Source organism: Hyalella azteca, unplaced genomic scaffold, assembly GCF_000764305.2.
Source record: "Hyalella azteca isolate HAZT.00-mixed unplaced genomic scaffold, Hazt_2.0.2 contig8774, whole genome shotgun sequence".
NCBI classification, from domain to species: domain Eukaryota; kingdom Metazoa; phylum Arthropoda; class Malacostraca; order Amphipoda; family Hyalellidae; genus Hyalella; species Hyalella azteca.
In genome coordinates, this window is record NW_025938859.1 from 865,988 (window position 1) to 887,549 (window position 21,562).

General features: G+C 39.9%; 1 protein-coding gene across 2 annotated transcripts in view; it reads left to right on the top strand.

Annotated features, from left to right (window-relative positions):
* Nucleotides 1-21,180, top strand: part of LOC108676679 — a 66,343-nt gene extending 45,163 nt beyond the window's left edge. For both annotated transcript variants that reach the window (XM_018164798.2, XM_047881746.1), the window contains 4 exons: nt 14,836-15,006; nt 15,458-15,667; nt 16,086-16,300; nt 17,048-21,180. In XM_018164798.2, the coding sequence (XP_018020287.1) occupies nt 14,836-15,006; nt 15,458-15,667; nt 16,086-16,300; nt 17,048-19,913 (3,462 nt within the window). In that variant the 3' untranslated portion in view covers nt 19,914-21,180. The remainder of the gene's footprint in view (nt 1-14,835; nt 15,007-15,457; nt 15,668-16,085; nt 16,301-17,047) is intronic.
* Nucleotides 21,181-21,562: the final 382 nt, after the last annotated feature.

Genomic DNA, 21,562 nt, shown 5'->3' on the forward strand with positions numbered 1-21,562 from the left:
TTTTGTAATCATCCTGTTCATGATTAAAGAAGGGTATTTCATTCAACATAAAAGAACACGAGCGGAAAAAAATGTTTTTTTTTTTTTGTGATAAACTGTTGCTGAATGTTTCACCTCCATACCGATAAAATGACAAGCATGTTCCTGCAGTAACCTCTTCCCTGTTGATCGCGTTCACGAATATCTCATAAAAAAATTATGTGCACTCAAATTCTCATAAAAAATTATGTGCACTCAAATATACACAGCCACTAAAATACCCGCTAACAACGAAAAATAGCCTGTTATATGAACAAAAAACAACTCCAGTGCATGCCAGCCAAATCGGGCCAGCGCTGCCCGGCCGCTCTGCGCTTACTCGCCGCTTAGTAGCTGCTGCGCTGCAGCTGACGAAGGTTGTTGGTAGTGTGTCTCGCTAGCAAGAAACTCGGTTGGCGCGTGCGCATCAGTTAGGTTAGGATACCTCGCTTGCATTGACCGTTAAATTACCGCCTGATGATTGCTACGCTATGAACTAAAAGATGCTTCAAAGTTTAATAGAATGCAAAAATGATGGGAAGATCGGCATCTCCGTTTAAAGGTAAGTTTGGAACATAAATAAAATAGTGCTCTTGGCAGGTTTTTTGATTTTATTACTCAAATGAGGTTAGTTGCTTGATGTTCGCTTTATTGAGAGTGAAGCTGATTTTTTTTATGATAGGTTTATTATGTGTTTTTTTTTTTTATTATCCCGCTAAGAGTAAATATTTGCGTCGTCTAGGCGTTGTTTAATCAGTGGATATAAGTTAGATTTGTTTCATTTTATTCACTCGAAGCTCAAAGTTTTACTGAAATCAAATACAGAGATTGCTTCTAGGGGGATAAGGTAAGATAATATATGTGTGAATTTTAATTCTAGTCCATTAATTCAACACAGTTTCCAAATTAAATTTATCGACCACCGAATGTTCTGCCACTCGCTGCTTCCTCCTGCGTGCCCATAGAAATACGTCGGGGCTTTGTCCCTTTAAGCGTCCTTGTAAGACTAGGGATGAAATGAGCTGAGCATCTTTTATATGTAGGTTCATATCAGTCATTCCAAATAAATGCCTGCTTAGTTTGTAGTTCGTTATTCACGAATGAAATCCGTTGTGTATCGAATGGCAATTGTAACCTTTCACACGTACATTGACGGAACTGTGTTATAGTAGAGAAGTCGATTGTGTGTGCTGTTCCGTTACTGATTTACTCTGTAATCGTGCAGTTGCAAATTGACCGCAATATGAACGGTTTGGCATCTATCCTGTTCTCAAGGTTCAATTGACGCATTTTACTCTTGATATCCCACAATATCGAACCCGGTCGAAGTCTAGTAGCTATTTCAAACTATCGTCAGTCCTGAAAAGATCCGGTCAAATGACACGATTTTAGATCTATGAACAAGTCACGAAAAGTAAGAATCGGCGACAGGTCACATCACTGACATCAGGCCTACTCTTCAGCGCCGACATCACTATGTTATGTTATGTTAATAATTCTCTTTTCACATAATATTTTTTTTTAAGAAACCCACCCATTTGAAAAGTTTCATTTCCAGCCACAACGTTCGGTATTAATTATTGACTTGATCTTGTCTCTGTATAAATTAACTAACAGTTTCTCCTAGCCAGACTTAGCCCCTATCAAATTGTATTTCTTGCTTGCCTATCTAGTTATAGTTATCTTGTATCTTCCATTGCGAACGCTAAAAAGTGGCTGTCGAGAAAGCTACTTCATTTCTTGATGATGGATGGCTGAAGTGCGTCGACTCTAGCTGACGTCATTTAACTGGAAACGTGTGACGTTTACCTCGTCATGGTGATCGATTGTACGCCGTTTCTCTGACGTCAGTCCTCCTTTAATGAGGCATAGAACAGCACCGAAAATGGTCGTAACAGCAGCTTTGAGGAGGCCAAAGGCCGTGCAATGGAAATCTAGAGCCATTTGAAGAAAATATATCCTGATGATGGCGACTGAGGCTAATAATAACAACGATAAAGCAACACTAATGAGGTTATATTGAAATCGCGCTAAAACAGTGGCTCAATTTAATTTCGAATAATGCTTCTCAAGTTTTCCTGATTGAATGATGAGCAAAGTGAATAGTATTACGTCTACAAAAGGTATTTTGGCGCGCGTCTAAGCTGGTCAAAACCCGTACCATTTTCTCGTTACAGGGACATTGTTTCACACTAGCACGTAACTGAGGATCTCTTATTGGGAGTTGATCTGCTATGTTTGTGAGTTCATAATGCGTGGTAGAACGGTTGGTTGATAGAAAGGACATTCTTTTTCTGTTACTTTCCTGTTTTTCATCATCTCATTTTCATTTCTGTTGCTGATCACCCCATCACTCCTCCGAAACTATCGAAATAATGTGGTATCTTTGCCAGCATCAGCGCAGTCGTTTGTGGTTTTCTGCGAGCAATGCTCTTCGTCTGTAGCGAATTAATGACCATGCGTGAATGCCACCTTTTGAAAGACTTTTTTTAATAAAATTCAGTTCATGTTGTAGAATAAATTATATATTTCATTTACAAAGCTGGAACTGAAAGTATTTGTGAAGTTAAGAATGATATGATAAACGTTTAAGTATCCTGGTTAATTAATGATAAACTTCCTGAATATTTTTCAAGATGGCCAGAAAAACTGGAATCTTACTGCCTTGGTGACCAGTTAATTATAATTGTTCTTTAGTTACTATATGATTTGTGGTACACTATATGTGGTATACTATATGATTTGTGGTACACAATTTGCCGATGGCCATACCTGGCTTCTCTAACCCAATATGTTTGTTATTCAGTGGCATACCTGCTGCAGATATAGTCATGCAGTGCAGTTTGGAAGAAGAGGAGAAAGAGCTGCAAGTCTTTAATGCACTGCGCAAATTCTACAAGGTGAATGCAGCTCAAGGCCGGTCGCCTACACTTCGATCCTTAATAAGGTCGATGTTGAACCGAATCCTGCCTTTCTGTTGATATGTCCTCCTGATCATTGTGCTCCTCGATCGGCAAGGATCGAGTGTTGCCTTGTTTCAGGTTTTGCTGGCGCGCTGTGTTGGCTGAACTGATGCCGGCAACGATGTGTAGTTTTATGAAACCGCCACATTTATGGGTGGCCACCACATTGGTTTGAAGAGATCCTGTGCAAGCGGAGTGTTGCCAACAGATTGGTGTTTTGGGATTCTGTGCACAGAAGTTATACCCCAACGAGTGTAGGAATCGTGTGTAGTCAGAATTTTGTCATTTGATGAAGGCCAGTTAGTTGCGCTGGGAAGTTGTTTACCCACACTATCATCGGTAATCTTGTATAAGTTAACTCTCGCCTGAAAGAGATGACATAAGGGTGATGTGTAGTCTGTACCCTGCCATATAGAACTCTCACCACCCACACTGTTGATGTCCTACAAAAGAAGATAGTAACTTGCAGTTGCTTTAGTTTTGCATTTTTGTGAACATTTGCCTGTTTATTAGTAGCGCAAACAAGTCTCGCAACAGACAGAGGAATCTACTTTGTTTGGCGTATATTCATGCCAGAATCTAATTTTTTAATTTAATTTTTTTACGTTTGTTGTATTTTTCTCGAACGCTGTTTGAAATCCTTGAAGGTTTTGAAACTTATAGTAAAATCTATGATTTTAATATAAATTTATATTGAAAATCTCAATAGATTGCCTACAGCCTAAATTTTGTTCTCCTCACAAGGGACTACTGAATTTGACAAATACATGTATTTTTATTTAATGATAGGATATTAATTTGCGTTTATGATGAAGCTTTGATAAAGAAATTGCAACGCCGCACAAGTAGCGATCCATAATTGCGTTTGCGCAGCTCGCCAGGCTGACCTTCGCTATAATCAAGTATTTATTCCTGATACCGCTGGCACTTGATCGTAAATACACGAAGCCACTTCTGCTGGAATTAGTGTCAAATTTCCACGAGATGTTTGGTGTATCATGCCTCGTACGCGACATGTGCCGCGAATATTGTAATGTGACAATATGCCTAGAAGTGAGTTTGCACTTCGGCTGGAATTAGTGTCACATTTTCACGAGATGTTTGGTGTATCATGCCTCGTACGCGACATGTGCCGGGAATATAATGTGACAATATGCCTAGAAGTGAGTTTGTGGTGGCAATGAATTATTTATAAATCTTTGTTGCATTAAATAGAATTAAACAATTTTTTACCAGCACAATTTTGTTGAGAGTTCAAGTGAATTTCTCCTCAATTATAAATAACGCAGTAAAAAACGTGTATTCATTCAAGTTGTTGCATCTTCTTAAATTATGGAGAGAATATGATGTTATGTTGTTGTTAATATGATGTTAAATTATGGAGAATGATAGCGATTTAATGTAATAAGATTCAGGACTTCATGATGATCGATGTCAATCCAATTAAGTGACGGACAGAGCCCGCGAGGTGAAAGCTTGATGCAATCCGAATAATGCCATCAGTTCATCAGTAATACGTGATCACGATTTTTGATGACATTTCTTCTGGTCGTAATGAGGTAATACTGAGTTATTCATGCATTTTTTAAAAAATTCATTCTGTCAAGGGGTTGTATTTCGTCTCTCATATCGATTTAATATTATATATTTAATATCGATTTCGGGGCTAAATCTGAATTAATGCTTCTATTTAATTTTTTTAGGGTTCTGAATTTTCCAATGGGGTTTTCGCGATCTCAGAATAAAGAAACAGAATTTTTAGCACGCAGTCATAGAGCTTACAAGAGAGTAATCGATTTGTTTTGTGGATTTCAAAATTGGTTTGTTGCCTCACCACTCTCATATTTGAGTATTTATCATCAGTGAACGAACCGAATGCTCGTCGTTGAAAGCAAGTTTTTGTAATTAATTTTGTTTGTTAGTAGCAGCCGCGCAGGCTTGCGCAGGTCGTGGCCTGGATGGTCACTCCACGTCGAGCTGGAGACCGACCTTCAGGTTGTACTTTTACTTGCCAGGCGTAGCTGCTGTACCCCTTGCGTAGCTGCTGTACCCCTTGCGTAGCTGCTGTACCACTTGCGTAGCTGCTGTACCCCTTGCGTAGCTGCTGTACCCCTTGCGTAGCTGCTGTGCCCCTTGCGTGTACGCAACTCCGCCACTCCCCAGGACTGTCTGCAGATTTACAGATCATAAAAGCTATTAGTTTTCTTGGCAATAAAATAACAAATATGATCAAATTTTCAACTAAAAACGCTTCGTGCAGCCGTGAAGCTAAAATCGAGTTATTGAAATAACATAATATCATTATTGACTATGATATTGATATTGTAAATGTCATATCGAGGCTGACATGTTTGTTTATACGAATAAAATTATTTGCCTCTGCTCTTTTCTCACAGTACAGTTCACTCAACCATTTTTTCAATATTGTAGTGAATAATTTTTTTCGTTTATAAAATTAGCCCGAACAAATTTGTGTGTATGATTGTATGATTTATAATTTATATTCTTTACACGAGGTTCCGTTAGAATTTTTTTTGTCACCAATCTAATGATCAATACAATTAAGGAGCCCGATACATTAAAAAAAAGTGTTATTCACCGAAAAAGTTGCCTAATTTATTTAATCTGGATTGTGCAGTGCAAGAGTATACCATTTGAAAGCGTACGTATGCCTTGTGTCAAAGTAAAGGCAATTCAAAGGCTTTCAAGACACGCGCTATCTTTTTGTGGTGTGAGAGCGAGAAAGACGATAGTTTATTGTCATGTGAGCGCATGGCACACGCTATCTGTGTTTTCAGGTGAGAGCGCGGCAAACACTAGTTTTTTAATGAGAGCCTTAGATGTGATAGCGCGTACACCGCTAATTTGTTCTGATGTCGCTTTGCACGCAAGTTCGTTATGAAGGCGCGTGACAAGATATTTTGCTATGATGGCGCGTGACGCACTAGTTTGCTATGATGACGCACTACACGCTAATTTGTTGGTGCGCTAAGTGCGGAAGTGACGTGGTGCGACGGTAAATCTTTCACTCCCCATGCGTCTGTAACGACCCTGAAGCCAGCCCGCGCCGGGGGCTATCGAGCTGCTCTATTTCGGAAGTACGAATTACAATTTTCATTTTCAAGATCCGATATTTGCATATCCAGTGTCTCTAAACAATGAAAGTTCCTCATATATGTTTATCATGAATGTTCGAACTACTTTACAATGAAGAGTTGTATGATGACTATCATCCAGGTATTGGTTTGATGTATGACTATTATCGTTCTTCTTTATTCTTCTACTATAATTCGTATTTGTTCACCGACACCTAACAAGGTAATAAATTAGGGCCAATAACACTTTGCTTAATTGGTTTTATTTTCTTGCGGGATTTAAAAGCAGTACTTTTATGCAATAGAAAAAGTTCAAACTTTTCTGATGTTCAAAAGATGATCCCGAGAGTCGCCCAATTATCGTTTAGTCGCCGTCGCGGTTGAGCGATCGTCCGATACTTCCTTGCTCGGGTTTCCTCGTTCATTTTCCCCTCCGCTTCCCTCGAGTGCCCAGGCCCGAGGGGACAGGTGTTTGGGGCACTTCCTTCACATTCATCTTTTTGCATCATGTTGGTTCTTGTAATTCGGTCCCTTGTCACTGCATGAGCGTCTTTTTGAGGTCACGATACAAAATTTCATGTAAGAAGTGAATTATTAATTTACAAATCTTGATAAAACGTTTAGTTTCTGTTTGGAATTAATTCTGTTCTATTGAATTAAAATTATTTCAAAATTTGGTTGTAAAATTTTTGAGGTTGGTTCAGGTTGAAACTATCTCAATTTCTCAACGAAAATCACTTTAAAAATTATTGAGTATCTACAGTACTTCCGTTTTATATTCGTCGCGTCGAGCAAATTATTTCCCTGAAATTCAAAATTATTAATCGTTCCAAGTTAACCATGCACCGTTTTTTTACCATGTCCCACATAACTTGAAACCATTTTTAGAGTTTTATTTATAATTTACGGCTCCAAACGTTTAGGCGAAAACAAATTTATTAAGCATCTCTTATGAAGACCTTTCCCTATCTTATTTATATCTAATCCTGTTGTTTGAGTTGTTCTTGAATGGCATAAAGGTAACGATATCGCATAACGGTTTGCTTCTGCCTCCTGAAATATGGCAACGGCAATACTGATTGCATTTGTAATCAACGCAATTATTTGTGATTCAACAAAGTAATTCTTACCTTCAACTACAATTAATATTTGACTAGAGTCGTACTTGTGGGAGTTAAAATATTATTATAATGTACGGTAATGTTTACTGCCCAAAAAGTCGCTAAGATTAGGTGTTACGCATTTCCATATATGGTTCCGACTGTACTTGACTAAAACGCGGTCAGTTGGGGCCACTCACAAGGTGCATGCGTGTTGTGCATGTTTTTTTTTTTGGGGGGGGGGAGGGGCTGATGACATCTGTATCATATTTATATAGGGTACTTCTAACAAAACCTTTCTTAGATATAGGAACACTGGTTGATAAATTATTGTATACTGTAGCAATTTTGAGGGCATTAATTTATAAAGAATTTTAATTTTTGACTAAACATCTTTTCCAAATAGTTTATTTAAGAAGAAGGTAAGCACAACTAGAGGTATTTTCATCAATTTTTCAACCAGGCTCGCTTCACCGCACGTACAATGTGCAATGACATAACAGACCGCAAGTCAATTGTCTTTGATATCGTTTCCTGTTTTCTACCTCATGAACCTTGGAGATGCCAGAAGTGCAACTTAGCGTGATGTCAACCTTGAGATTTGTATTATAAACCTTCTCTTGACATGACGTTTCTTAGTGCACGGCGCGACATCTTGCCTTGTCCGACCATCTGGCTGCTATCCAAGTCCCTGCCGTTTTCTGTGGTACGAATAATGCGAGGCCGGCGCTACTTGCGCAATTACAATGGTGATACTAACAATAAAATCGCATGTTCACCGACATAAAAGTTTGAACTAAAATAACGTCAACGACTACCAGTCTCTACCAATATCAGTCGTTGCTTCTAAAAACATTAGAAATATTCCTCAATATGGACTCCTGAAATGTTTGTATTCACCATGGACTTCTGTAATGTCTTTCTCGATTTCCTTTGTTTGTATTCAGCAGAATTGGTCATAGCCCACCGGGAACGGGAATTACAAGCTATATTCAAATATATGAGCTTCAAAGCTCATATATTTCAAATATATGAGACCAAAGGTTCTAATGAAAAATCGGATAATAAAGATTTCCACGGGTGGCCTATATAATCGGTTAATAATAATATTTGACGATTTTTATTTATTGATGGTCTTTATTGCTAGTGGGTTATGATTTTCGTCGTGCGTCTTATTGTTTGTTTTTCTCCCATGTAGAAGCATGCCATAATATTTAAGTTTTATTTATGTGTAATTACCCGGTCATAACATCATAATTTCCTAACGATGCGCATCGAATTTTAACTTATAATTTAAAATTATATAATTCCATCAATTTGATCGAATTTAATGTCGATATATGCGCTCCACTTCCGATATTAACATGTAGTTGCACACGCTCTCCAGTTGCACCTCCGAATTCTTGTGTTTGTGCACCAAGTTCTGTTGAGGGCTAATAAGACGAGAGTTAAGCGTTAAGGACTAAGACGAGAGTTAAGCGTTAAGGACTAAGACGAGAGTAAAGCGTTAAGGACTATGACGAGAGTTAAGCGTTAAGGACTAAGACGAGAGTTAAGCGTTAAGGGCTAAGACGAGAGTTAAGCGTTAAGGACTAAGACGAGAGTTAAGTAAGCGGTCGACACTTTACTTCGATCTTCGGTGCGTGCAACAAACGGACTTTGCGCTAAGATGCAACGCCCTCTTGCTATTTTTTAGGCACAGCGCAACTGCGGCTCATCATTATTCTGCTGCGTAACACTCCGCCCTCACATGTTTATACAAACGCGATAGTTTTTTATGAGCCCACTTGGTAGCTTTCGGATCTTTTTTTCGTATTTTCTTAACGAACCGCATATGGAGACGAAACATCTTACTAGCACGAGTATTATTCATTCTTGATGTCGACTTACCTTAGAATATTATTTTGTTTTTGCAATAATACTGAATTATGCTCGTATATGTATCGTCATTCGTCAATGCATCCTATTTTAGTGTGTGATCAACAAATTGTCGGGATTATGTGAATTTATAAATGAAACCTAAAACCCAACATTCAAATTTTAATTGGAATTTTATATCGTGGGCTCACAATTTTTCTCAATTTCATTTCACTGTTGTTATATTGTGTCGTGATCGAACCTTCAGTATTTCATAATAGGACATGCACCTGATTAGTTGTGCTCGTTAAATCAGGGCCCAGCATCTTACTGGTTTCAATGCTTAAAAATGTTAACTAAATCACTAAACACTGCTTTCCATTCTTATATTCATGAATATGAGTACATACTAATTCGTCGCAACCTTATGCAATATTGCCATCGTTGTTGCGAAATAGTTAACTCGTGTTAGTTAGTTCATTGGGCAAACCGGTGACCTTTCTACGTTCAAAATTTAGCGTTCGGGATAACTCACAATCAAGTTCTTTCAGGGATGCCCCAAACCATAAACAAGTGGCCATGTCGCGTCTCCTTATCACTTTACTCTTTATTATAACTCTTCTTACGCATGCGCTGCAATTGACCTCGTGTGCGATATGCAGTGATTCCAACGTAACGATCCTGTTCAAGTTACTCAATTCCACCGCCGTTTGTGCCCGTTCTGGTATATACATAATATATATATCCTTACGATATCTACCTAGTGATTTTTTAAACTTTCATACCGCTTTTGTAATCAGCAAGAATTAAACATTGTTTACGTTACGCAAATTGTACGCCGAGTCGTCTTAATTTTATGACAAGTTTCTACCCTGCTGGCGTCATGCTCCAACCGCTATCTAAAGAAAAGCTCTCGCTGGGTGAAATTGAATAAAAAATAGATGTAACGTTTTCCTGTTTATATTCAACTTTCCTCTTGCGTTTTACGATGTTGTAGTCTCCGGAAATTGGCTGAGATTTGATCATATACTGTACCCAATGCATTATATCGTGTCGATTTTGCGCCATGAGACGACCTGCTATTGGTACATTAACATTATTCTACAACTTTTGCTCATTATATTCCCGATAACTTGGGCAAGTCGCGATCATCGAAGCTGAATAGGTCCAGAATCGGAGCTCCTAAATTGATGAATGAACTCTGACGTAAAATTTTATGCGCCCTCGGCCATGCTCACACCTGTCCGCTTCCAACTCCCTATCTCTGGAAGGTCGAATAAAGTCTTTATCCTATTATTCGTAGGCGCATTCAGGAATCAGACGATCTTTTGCCATCGCCCAATAATGCATTAACGAGCCTGAATAAATTAGGATCGATTGAAAATTCATCGTTTAGTTTAGCCATCTGTGTTGACTTGGCTGCTTCTCCGTAACCTTGACCGAGCGCGCGCCTAACCAGCAGCCGTGTTGGGCCTCTTGCTTCGACCTCCCAACTCCATCGTCGACGCCTGTCATGTCTAATCGCACATTATCATACGATCATGGGTGGACAATATTGTCTGAACCTGGCCTTCCTTAGCTCTCTGACGTTGTGAAATTTAAGGGTATGATTAGCCGACGAATAGTCACCAATACTTTGTTGAGCGACTTAACATTTTGAACATTTCAACAATATAATTTATTGTTATATATCTAGAAAACTTGAATGCTAAACGTCAATACCGTTAGTTATATCATAATATCATTCTTTTAGTAGAGTCCAACAGCTTAGTAATAAAACCGGTGCGAGTAACTCTTTCCTAATTTTTGTTATGTGCTCGAACTGATTGAATTGATTGACATCAGACAGTGCGCTATGGATAGTTTGCCCACATCGGCGAGAAAGAATATAATAATTTTTCGACATAATATTTTGTCACATCTGGCCTCCTTTGTAGTTGGTTAACGCAGCACGAGCGAAAGTGAAAGCTGGGGCGTAAAGTTAAGGAGTTCAAGTTGCTTCAGTACTGCTCGTTAAAGGCATAGATCGTAATTTTATCCGCACGTGGCACTCTTCCAAAGCGTCTCAAAATATACTTGCGAGTCATAATTACGAATACTCCTGACCATACAATTTGCTCGCAAATCCCATATATGCATATACGAATACCGTGGACCTTTACATTATGTTCGCGAATCCCATTTACGAAAACCGAGGCCCTTACAATATGCTTGCGAATACCGTTGACAAGGCATCAATGACGGAATGTTTTGATCTTAAATATTAATAATTGTTTGTGCTATGCAGTGTGTATAAACAGCTTCGAAAAGCCGTTCATGAATATTCGAGCCCACATTTTTTCAGCTCATTATGTCTTCTTGCTCAATAAAAATGAATTTTAAGGAATTTGTAATGATGGAATGATTACCGTCTGTTTTATAATTATTTTTTTTAACAAGGTGCAACAGCAGTTCTATAGTCTTTGCGATAGCTCAAACTTTTGCACAAAAATAATTTGAAATTTACTTTTTTTTATTTTAGTTACATGTTGTTTATGAAAGGCTGAACAAATCTGCAATACCTGAACTTGTTGCTCCTCAACATCGATGCAGCCTAACTTGCCCTGATCATCTATTCTAATTAATGAGGTTCTAGAACCCATAGATGCACGCACAAGGGCGTCGCCACAGGTGCAGCTGCAGACGCGCATGCCACGCGTGTGTAGGAGTGGCGCTATGGAGCGCGTGGGAGCGCCTCCACTTTATTCGGACGTGTAACGCGTGCGTAAATCATCTTTCTTCCTAAGGCGGGTAGCACTTACCGACTGATCGATTCGCCTGGCTATACATCGCAGATCACTTTTGACAACAGACGTACTGAATATCGCTTATACATACTGAGCTACTGGCGATCACTTCTAATTACAGGACTAATGACAATCGCTTGTACATGCCAACAGTCGCACTGACGATCACTTCTACATACAGGCCTACCAGGCACCAGCGATCGCATATGCGTACCAACATACTAACGATCTCTTCTACGATCGATTGACGATCAATTCTATGTCTCGACGTACGGACAATCACTCGTTCATACCTGCCTGTTGTTCACAAACTCAGGCTGTTACTCATAATAACTTATGGCGAAGTATTAATTAAGTATGATGATATAATATTGCACAAAACAACGAACCAGGAATTGAGCACCATCTCCGGCACTCCGGTCATTTTTCAGTAATTGTTGCTTTAAACAATTTACTCTAACAGACAAATTATGGTAATTCTGTTTTATTTATTTTCGTATTCTGCTGATTATGGCTATTATCCCATAGTTTTTCTGATGCTCTCAGAGGATACAAAAACTTATACGGTATGAGATTTGCCAAAATAACGCGGTCAGCATGGTTTGCGATTCAATAATGGACAAATTGAAGGATTCTATCGTTTAAACTGAAAAGAAAACGATTCGTTATTCTTTTTACTTTGATGGAACTAGGAATCATTGCAGCTCTCTGCAAGACATAAGACTATTCATGCCATGGGTTGCCTTCTCTTTAGTTTTTACCTGCATGATCGTTTATGGCTGAGCTATTTGGTTGCACCACATGGTCACTTATAGGAGCTATCCACCGACCAAATCCTACTTAATGAGCCATCGTTTGCATGGGAGGGTGCGGTGGCAAACTAAATGAAGAATAACTTCAGTAGATGGTGTAGAATAGAATTAAATGAAGTATATTTCAGAAGGCGCCGGATTAAATAAAATGAGGGATATTGAAGAGGGTGGGGTTCCAATAGGTAACCTAGATTTGCCATCAATAGCTAAGTGTTTTCTGTTTTGCATTGAGAGTTTTAGAATATTTTACGTAAATGTAGGAGACAAGAATGACTGCTATGATATGTCACTCATTCAACTTCTCATACTTGTTCACCTTCGGAAAATTTGTCGATTCAAATTAGCTGCCTCGTTCTATGATATTTGCTATTTCTAATTTTACTTCTTATTCCTCCAAGATAAGTTTGTGAAAACTCCAGCTGTTACATGTGAATGGATATTAATTTTCTTCCTCTCGCTTTTGGATAGTTCGTATTGTAACCTTACTGTTTGCTTCACTGCATGATCCAGATTATTCGATATTGACGTTTGTTGTGATGCACTTGCGTCACACCTGCTGGTTCCTCACAACTTTAGGTCGGTCAGTTGCCCTCCAGATCTGCTGACTCGTGTGTCAATTTGTATAGTTCATTCAGCACCCCATTGTAAACGAAGCCACTTTTTACTCGTATGAGCTTAAATTGCTGCAGTTAACGGCGCGTTCTACTCCTTGTAAGTCAAGCAGAGGCTGGGCAGGTCAGGAATGCTGGTTGAGGAGTTGCACGCTATAACGCTAGAGGCATCTCCGCCTAGCATGCGATTCTGTTCCTGGGCACAATGAATGAAGCCCAACTTTATTTATTGCTCGCGTGTTGACGGTTATGTTTTAACGGTAAATTGGTAACATTAGTAATTATTATATTGCAGGAGTATTTAATTTACATGCTGTATTTAATTTTTAGGTGCGAGTATAATCCGTGCACGTGTCTCGATCATAGAACCATGTGCTCTGCCTCTGTATTGCTATCCACGCAAATCTATCAACTTGGTTTAGCTAAAGCACACGTAACTTACGGGATGTAGCTTGTCAAGCGAGACATTTTATTAAGACGAGATTACTTATTTATTCAGGCTAGAAATTATTATTTGCTGCTTCAATTATTTATTTGGAAAAATTTTATTGCAAGTAAGTTATTGAATTATCTCCTGTTGTATTGGTCAAGTATCACAGGTATCAATGATGTCCAACCTATATCTACGCAACTGTCTGAAGAAACGTCCAATCTATAGTTATAACAATTACCAAAGCATCAAGCACGAATGAAATGAAAAATATGTGTAACTTGAAATTTAAGTTACCATCGAGTTGATTGATACGATTTAATTACATCCAACATAATGATTTACGGCATTCTTCAATTGTGAACCACAATTGATAAATTGAGTTTTTTTTATTTATACGCACTCATAAGATGACATGATGTTTCAAAGGTTGTCTCAGTAAGAAATTTTTCATCTTCATATTGATTGATGTCTCAATTTCTACACGATTCACACGCTGAAAATTGTTATTTTTTCCTTTTTTAATGTGTTTCAAAACTACATTTCTCATTTAATCACGGTCGTGTTAGCATGGAGCCGCCACGCCACGCTTGCCCAGCAAAGTGTGAGCGGTGATGAGCTGCGCTTCCTATGAACGCGCTTTTTGTGGGCGTGTCTGATGGCCATAAAAACTAGATTCGCTTACATTAAAGTTGTCCAGACTTTTATATCTCGTGCATCCAGATCCTAGGCCAAGTTGTTAAAAGCGCTTCGGTTGTTCTTAGCTCTACGATGACCGTCAATTTATGTTTCCAAATTACGACAAGCCGATTAGCTATTGAACTGGAAATACATTGTTTAATAGAAAACGATATCGACATCTTTTTTGAGTGGCTGAGATTAAGCTGCCTGCATGTGAATTGAACCTAAGCCAAGTATTAAGTACGCCATTTCCATCAAATTTAGAATCAGTCGAATAAATGCGAAGTAATGCAAATTGGTTCCACTTATTGATAATGATCAAATATAGTCTCTGGTAATGATTTCTCGTTTATGGATTTCGCCATACAATATTCTTCTTTTCAAAATATATTCTAGCATATGATTACAAATCAGAGGATTTAGGCTGTGCATTTCAAATAACTCATTCGCTGATGTTTAAATAATTTCTGAATGCCGCGCAGGAGGTTGAGCGCTACAAGGGCAACGTCGGCCGGCTGTCGCTAGCAGCGCGTGAACGGAAGGCGGCCGCGGGTAAGGAGGTCGCCCTGTCAGACCCTCGTCTGGTGAGCGAGACCAGCAGAAAGTGGGGGGTAGTCGACACCGAGGACGTCAGGGAGACCAGCAGGGTCAAGGTAACTGTCTCTAGATATTTTTATTATCGTGATTTTATATTATGTTCACTTACGATTGTTTCTATTCACATGGTGCTATAAATTATCGGTTTTACAACACTCCTTCAAAAATTGGACTTGTCCAAAACTCAACTTAAACAAAACATGTTTTTGCGTTAGGAAGCATCTCGGTTTTTAAATTTTTTATTGCACTCCCTTGACAACTGAATAATCATGTTTAATTGCGTTCACTCGTTCAGCTGTATATTCTATGTTAACTCTGTATTTTTAGAATCTTGCGTTCACTGAGCAACTACTGGACTTCATTAAATTAAGTCACGTGTCGTCATTATCGCAATTTCTTCATTAAACGGAAGCTCTTTTGCTATGAGTTATGCCGTTATCTTTCATTAAGTGTCTAGTCAATCACGACTCGTAACTCGTGAGTAAATCGTGACGATGTTCTTGCTAGGACGGACACGTGATCACGGAGACGCACCGCACGACACAGCAGGAGCAGTACGACCACGGCTCTGCCCCCGACAGTAGCTCCTCCATCAGCGACGGCTCCGTGCACGAGGAAGGCCACAAGGCGCAGCACCACATCGTCCACACCAAGGACGAGGACATCCTCGAGTACTACGCCGTGCCCAAAGGCGGCACCCTCGCGCAGGGAGTCAAGGCATGACCATATCTCTATTGGTTCTTATACTGTAGCATTATCAGCCTTTTACTGATGGCTTACTTTCTTGTAGCTTTATTATCCTGATACTCGTAGATAAGTTATAGCTTTGTCATCCTTATTGGATTTAAACTTTTTTTAAAGTAATATGTATATCATTTCTGCAAAGTTTAATGAAACATTCCATTCCCAACATTCGAAATCGCCTTTTTATGTTTAAGTGGTCCAGTGTACTTAACTCTCTTTGTTTTAAGTTATTGCATTATTTGACCTGTTTTTTTGTTAAATTTCAGATTATCCATTAGATTAATTATTGATTTGTCCTTTATTAAATTAATTTAGTTACGAGGGACCCCATTAGCTTCAATAAACCTCTGTCGCTATTGGCACTAACTGAGATGTCCTCCATGCCATACAGTTAGGCGAGGGTATGCACGTCGTGAGCGAAGACGTGCAAGAAGACCGTGAAGGTGACAATCTCGAAACCCTCGGCGCAAGCCTCCTTCGTCACGGCCCGCCCCCTCGTGAGGACGCCCTCACTAAGAAACCCCTCGACTACGTCAAGGAGGAGAAGCAGCGTCAGGACGAGACGACACGTTGGTTAGAGCATCACTTCGGCAGCGACTCCGGCAGGTAACGTACTATCAATAACCTAGAATTAAAAATAATTCTGTGCGTACGTAGAGAAGAAGTGATGATTCACAGAAGTCAACTAGTGTAAATAGGAACGGTAAAAACATGTTCATTCCAGATCATGATGTATCCTAAACGTAAGATTCAATAAATACTCGTTCAACGGGCTCTTACTCTGGGATTTTTGATTAGTGTCATTCAATGTGTCCCTACTGACACTCATCAATTTTAACGAAATTTTGCAATAAGGTTGTTTCATATTTCAAACAAAATTTGCCAAAATTTCAGCTCAAAATATGAAAATATTCTTTAATTAGGACCCTCCAAGGAGATTTGGTGAAAATGGCCCCGATGGCGCGCAAAATATTCAATTTCAGTTCACTGCTGTAGTATATTTATGCTAGCCACTGATTTGAAATTAGAGGTGTTTTTAGGACTTCAGGAGGTGCTTCTAAAGATATTAGTCTCAATAGTTTGTTGCTAATAATTTTTGCGTGGAATAAGGTCAAACTTGGCCGAAGATCAGAAAAAAATAAAAAATAAAACCACTAGTTTGGTAACCTGTCAAAATTGGTACACTTGACATGAAATGACTCGTGGAAAGTTGTGAATGTGAGAATAGTCGAAACAGAATTAATGTAGCGTGTACATGACAATGTGTTAGTTTTTTAGCGCCCTTAGATTTGAATTGAAAAATCAAATTTAAAATTCATTGAAAGCGTGCCAACTTTGATTCATTTTTTTCAGATCTCACGAATCTGCAGAAGAAATAGGAGGCAACCGCATCCTGATCACGATGTCGCCACATCCAGCGTCCCCCCCACCCACGCCTCCTCCAAGCCAGTTGCGGCGATGGGGCCCAATGGCTTCAACTCCGAACAATGTTCGGAACGATTCAACTCCAAAAGCTCCTTCGCCTCTGAAAACTAGCAACTTTTCTGTACCTCCTCCTCCGCCGATGCCGCATCAGATCAGCGAGGCTCGTTCCCGACTCCGGTCCACTGGAAGGACCTTGGATGAAATTGACAGCAGCCGCGATATCAACGCAGGCCGAGTCAGGCAAGAGTCATTTAACTTTTCACAAAATTCTGGCTCTGCAGCTTTCACTCCTCCAGTGTCGCCCACTTCTCCAAAGTCCTACAATACAACTTATGCAAACGATCGATATCAGTCCATGGAGCCAAGCGGCCGTTATCAACCATCCACTGCGAATGGTCGATATGATTCGCCTCAGTCTAATGGTGAGTATGACCCAAGGGAGTCCAACAGCCGACACAAATCCGCTGTGTCTAGCAGTCGTTTCCAATCGTTTGAATCTAATGATAGGTATGAAGCACCGCCACCAAAGCCAGCAAGAAAACCAGAAGAGAGTAGATGCAACAGAGACACAGAACGTGTTGGTAGATCCCAGTCATTTCACACCTCGGCTGTTGAGCGAGATGCTCGAACCGACAACCAGGACCAAACGTGGAAAGCCAATCGTTCCCGATCGCCTGAACCAGCTGCTCCTCCGAGACAAACTAAAAACCGGCCGCTCGCTGGACTTTTCAGTACTTTGCAGAGCTCGTCTAAGAAGAAAGCTAATCGAGCCGCTAAAATTTTCGATAGCAGTTGGATGCACAAAAACGACAACGACAAGGAAGAAAAGTCAAAGAGTCGCAAGAGCAAGAAGTCGTTGGATAACACTGATGACCAACTGAAAACGACCCGACAGTATAGGGAAAAGGAAAATGACCGTCCCTTCAGTGCTATGGAAACGAGCTATCGTGATAACGGTAAAAATGGCTCAACCTATTTCTCGGCAAAGATGGCGAGTAAACTTTTGCACCCAGTTACGACCAATGGCTTCTCTGACTCGCTTAGCACTGAAACCCCCGTGCCGCCACCCCGTACAAAGCGTCGGCCGCGTCCGCAAACTTCCTACTACTTCGGTCAGCAGCCCGAGATTAGGGTAACCTCAAATAAACCGAGACCCAACTCGATTTATGCAAATGTCAACTACAGCCGAGATAGTTCAAACAAACTTGATGACGGTCACAGGGAATCGAACAAATTTTCTACGTACCAGAATAGATCATCATCAAACGGCAGGGTGTTTGAGAACGATTATAAATATAATGATTACAACAAGAGTAATCAATCCAGGAGTCGCAGTGAGTCCCATCCAAAAAACAAGTACTCTGACTTTGAGATGAACCGCAAGAATGAGAGCTTTAATCATCGTAGTGATTCTAGACTTTCCAATGTGCGCGATCATTCCAATGATCGATACGATTCTGGCTATGGTGAGCGTCAAGACAATTATGGTACCCAACAGTATGAATTTGACCGCTACGAATACGATACGAATGGTCGCAAGTCAAGTGAAAGTCGCCGTCATCCCGAGAAGTACACTCGTCGTCTGAATGAGGAGAAGAAGTATGCTTCTCGGAAGTCGAGTAAAGAAGAAAAAAGGGGATCGCCCGTTCTGGAACGTCGCTACAAAACAACGAAAACCATCACTCCTGTCTTCGTGATGGAAAGCAAGCAGCCAAAACAATACCGCAGCATGGACCTTCTGAATGACTCGGAACGAAACACATCGCCAGACAGAAACTCTTCTTGGACACAAACCCTAGAGCCCCGAAGAAGGCCAGCAGATGAGAGCAGAATGAGCTCGACTTTGCCGAGAAAAGTTCATCAAAGCACATATACTCTACCATCAAAGACTTATGTCTATGGTCATGGCGACGGGCACAATGTGAATCGAAACTTCAACGGAGGCAGCTTGCTTAACGTGACTTCGGCAGATTATCAACACCAACCATCTCGGGAACTATACAATGGATCTGTGAACAAAAATGTCCTCAGAAGTCAGAGTTTGAACGTACGGCCTGTTACTAACCTTTCGAATCTTCGCTCCCCCAACTTAATTGCTTCTATCGCTCGTTCGAATTCAACTCGTCGACCTGAAACTATGAGTACTGAAAACCTCTTGTCGCGCGAGGCTTACGAGCGGGAAGAGGCCGAACCTCCTTTCGCCCCTCGGTCTCAAGTAAACACTCAAACCGATGAAAGAAAATCTCGTTTTATGGAGGGCCTTTTGAACACGGCTCCTGAATTATTCCATTTCATGCATGGAGACGGTGAGGATGTCGTAGACAACAAAAAGCGAACAACGTCTCCACCTCGTCTGATGCGACCAGATCCTTCCTCGCCTTCACCTTTGTCTCCAAATCCTCCTAAAGTATTTACTTTCGGCCGAGAAGGAGGGAACACGCTCAGGAGAGGCTCATCTGGATCTGGAAACGATTTAAACTCAAGTACTTCAAACTTAAATAAAACTACGTTTGGAAACAGCAGACACAGCAGTGGATATGACTCGGGAACTTATTCCACTAACGGTATCAAAGCAAGGAACAACCTCGACGGCTCGAGGCGTCAGTCTACCTTCAACATGAAGACTGAAGGAGGTTCTTTGTTGTATTCACCTTCGTTCCGTGAGAGGTCCCAGCAAATGATGCAGAAAAAGCTGCAAATGCAAGAAGACGCCAAGATGGCGGGTAAAAGAGCAGGTTTGTCAACTGATCACTCGCCTATACTCATAAATGTGCGGGACTGGAGCTCCCGGTAAGTTTTCGCTACCTAAAAATTATGGCAGTTGCTGATTTCCATGTATCTGATACAGAAAACCGGATTTTCTTTGAATAAATAACCATAAAGGCCCGATGAAGATGCTGCTGATATTGAAGCTAGTGGCAGGTGGCTGTAAATAAGTGATACCAGCTTCGGCTTCTCAAATGTTCCCAACTGAGAATTTGCCGGTTCCCCGAGAACTTGCTCGATTAGGGTCTCCTGTGACGATAATTTTATTAAATATTTTTTAGGAAAGAAAAGAAAGCAGAAAATTGAAATTTTCAAGCCATACAGACTTTTGATGTCATTATGTTTAGTTTCAAATTAATTCATCTTCTGCGATGGCGTTCATAATTAAATTAAGCTTTCATTAGCTTCACCATACAAGTAAGGGTCACAGCCAGCATTACAGAGGGTTCATGCACATATAAATTTCGTTCCATGTTGTAAAATAGCCTTACTTAATAATATTAGAAATAAACTTGTGCTGCCATATGCGTGATCTTGACTCATAATCACCAGAATATTATTGCTTCGTGCATGTGCTTCATTGCGAAGTCTCTCTCGATGAAATGATGTACTTCATGAATGAATTATGATGTCATGTATGTAATAAATGATGTATAAATTCAGAGTTTTATGATGTATTAACTAGAAATTATGAGGTAGCTGATAAGTTTTCAAGATTTGACCGATATTACTAAAATTATGTAAGATTTCAAACTGAACATAATGTCAATGCTCCTGAAATTCAAGGACAGGATGTCATTTCTCGAACCCAGCGTTGCTGCACTCAACGATAGTTTCACTAATTCTCCCCCGTTTAGGACTGGGCAATATGAATTCTCGAGGTTTCAGCAGGCATTGAAACTTGCATCGATACCTTCAGTTATTAATGTTTCGTCCCTACAAATTAAGTTACTCCCCTCAATTTCATGCTTATCTCCCGTCAATAACTTGTACGTGATATCTTCCTTGGGAATCGAACCCCGGGCAATAAATTTTGCTCTTCATCGCTCTCAGCATTCGAATAAAAGATCAATATTAAATCACCTAAGGTTGTGCTGAGTTATACGTCTTCTGTTCCACGTTTTTACCAATGTTAACCTTTACTAACCTAGAATCTACTTGCATCTACCATATAAACTCGAGCATTTTTCTAATAATAACATAATTAATGGTACACAATCAAATTCATAATGTGCTGCACTTTCCTCCAACATCTTTATGCTTTAATATCTTGGAGTAAACTCCTTAACTATGAATGTCTTTCCACTCCTTCAGAAAACATAAAAAACGGTGTCACATTTGTTGCAATTTTATCAATTTGTCAACGATTCTAATGATAGAATAACGGGGATCTATTATATATCAAAATTATATCTACTATTATGCGTTCGAAGGGAGAAATTTACTCTCAGTTCACGATCTGTACACGAGTTTATTTCAAGTTTATACAAATGACTAATGTAGTGGTTAGAGGAAGGGTCCCAAACTTTGGAAGATACACGATATATATCTCTCATTATTCACAATAGAAAAGCTACCAACTAAGCTTGCACACGGCGAAAGGGAAGGTGGCTAAGAACCTACACTCCTGGAGTTATCAAAGCGACGCGTTCCTCGCGACATTCACGCAGCATGTAC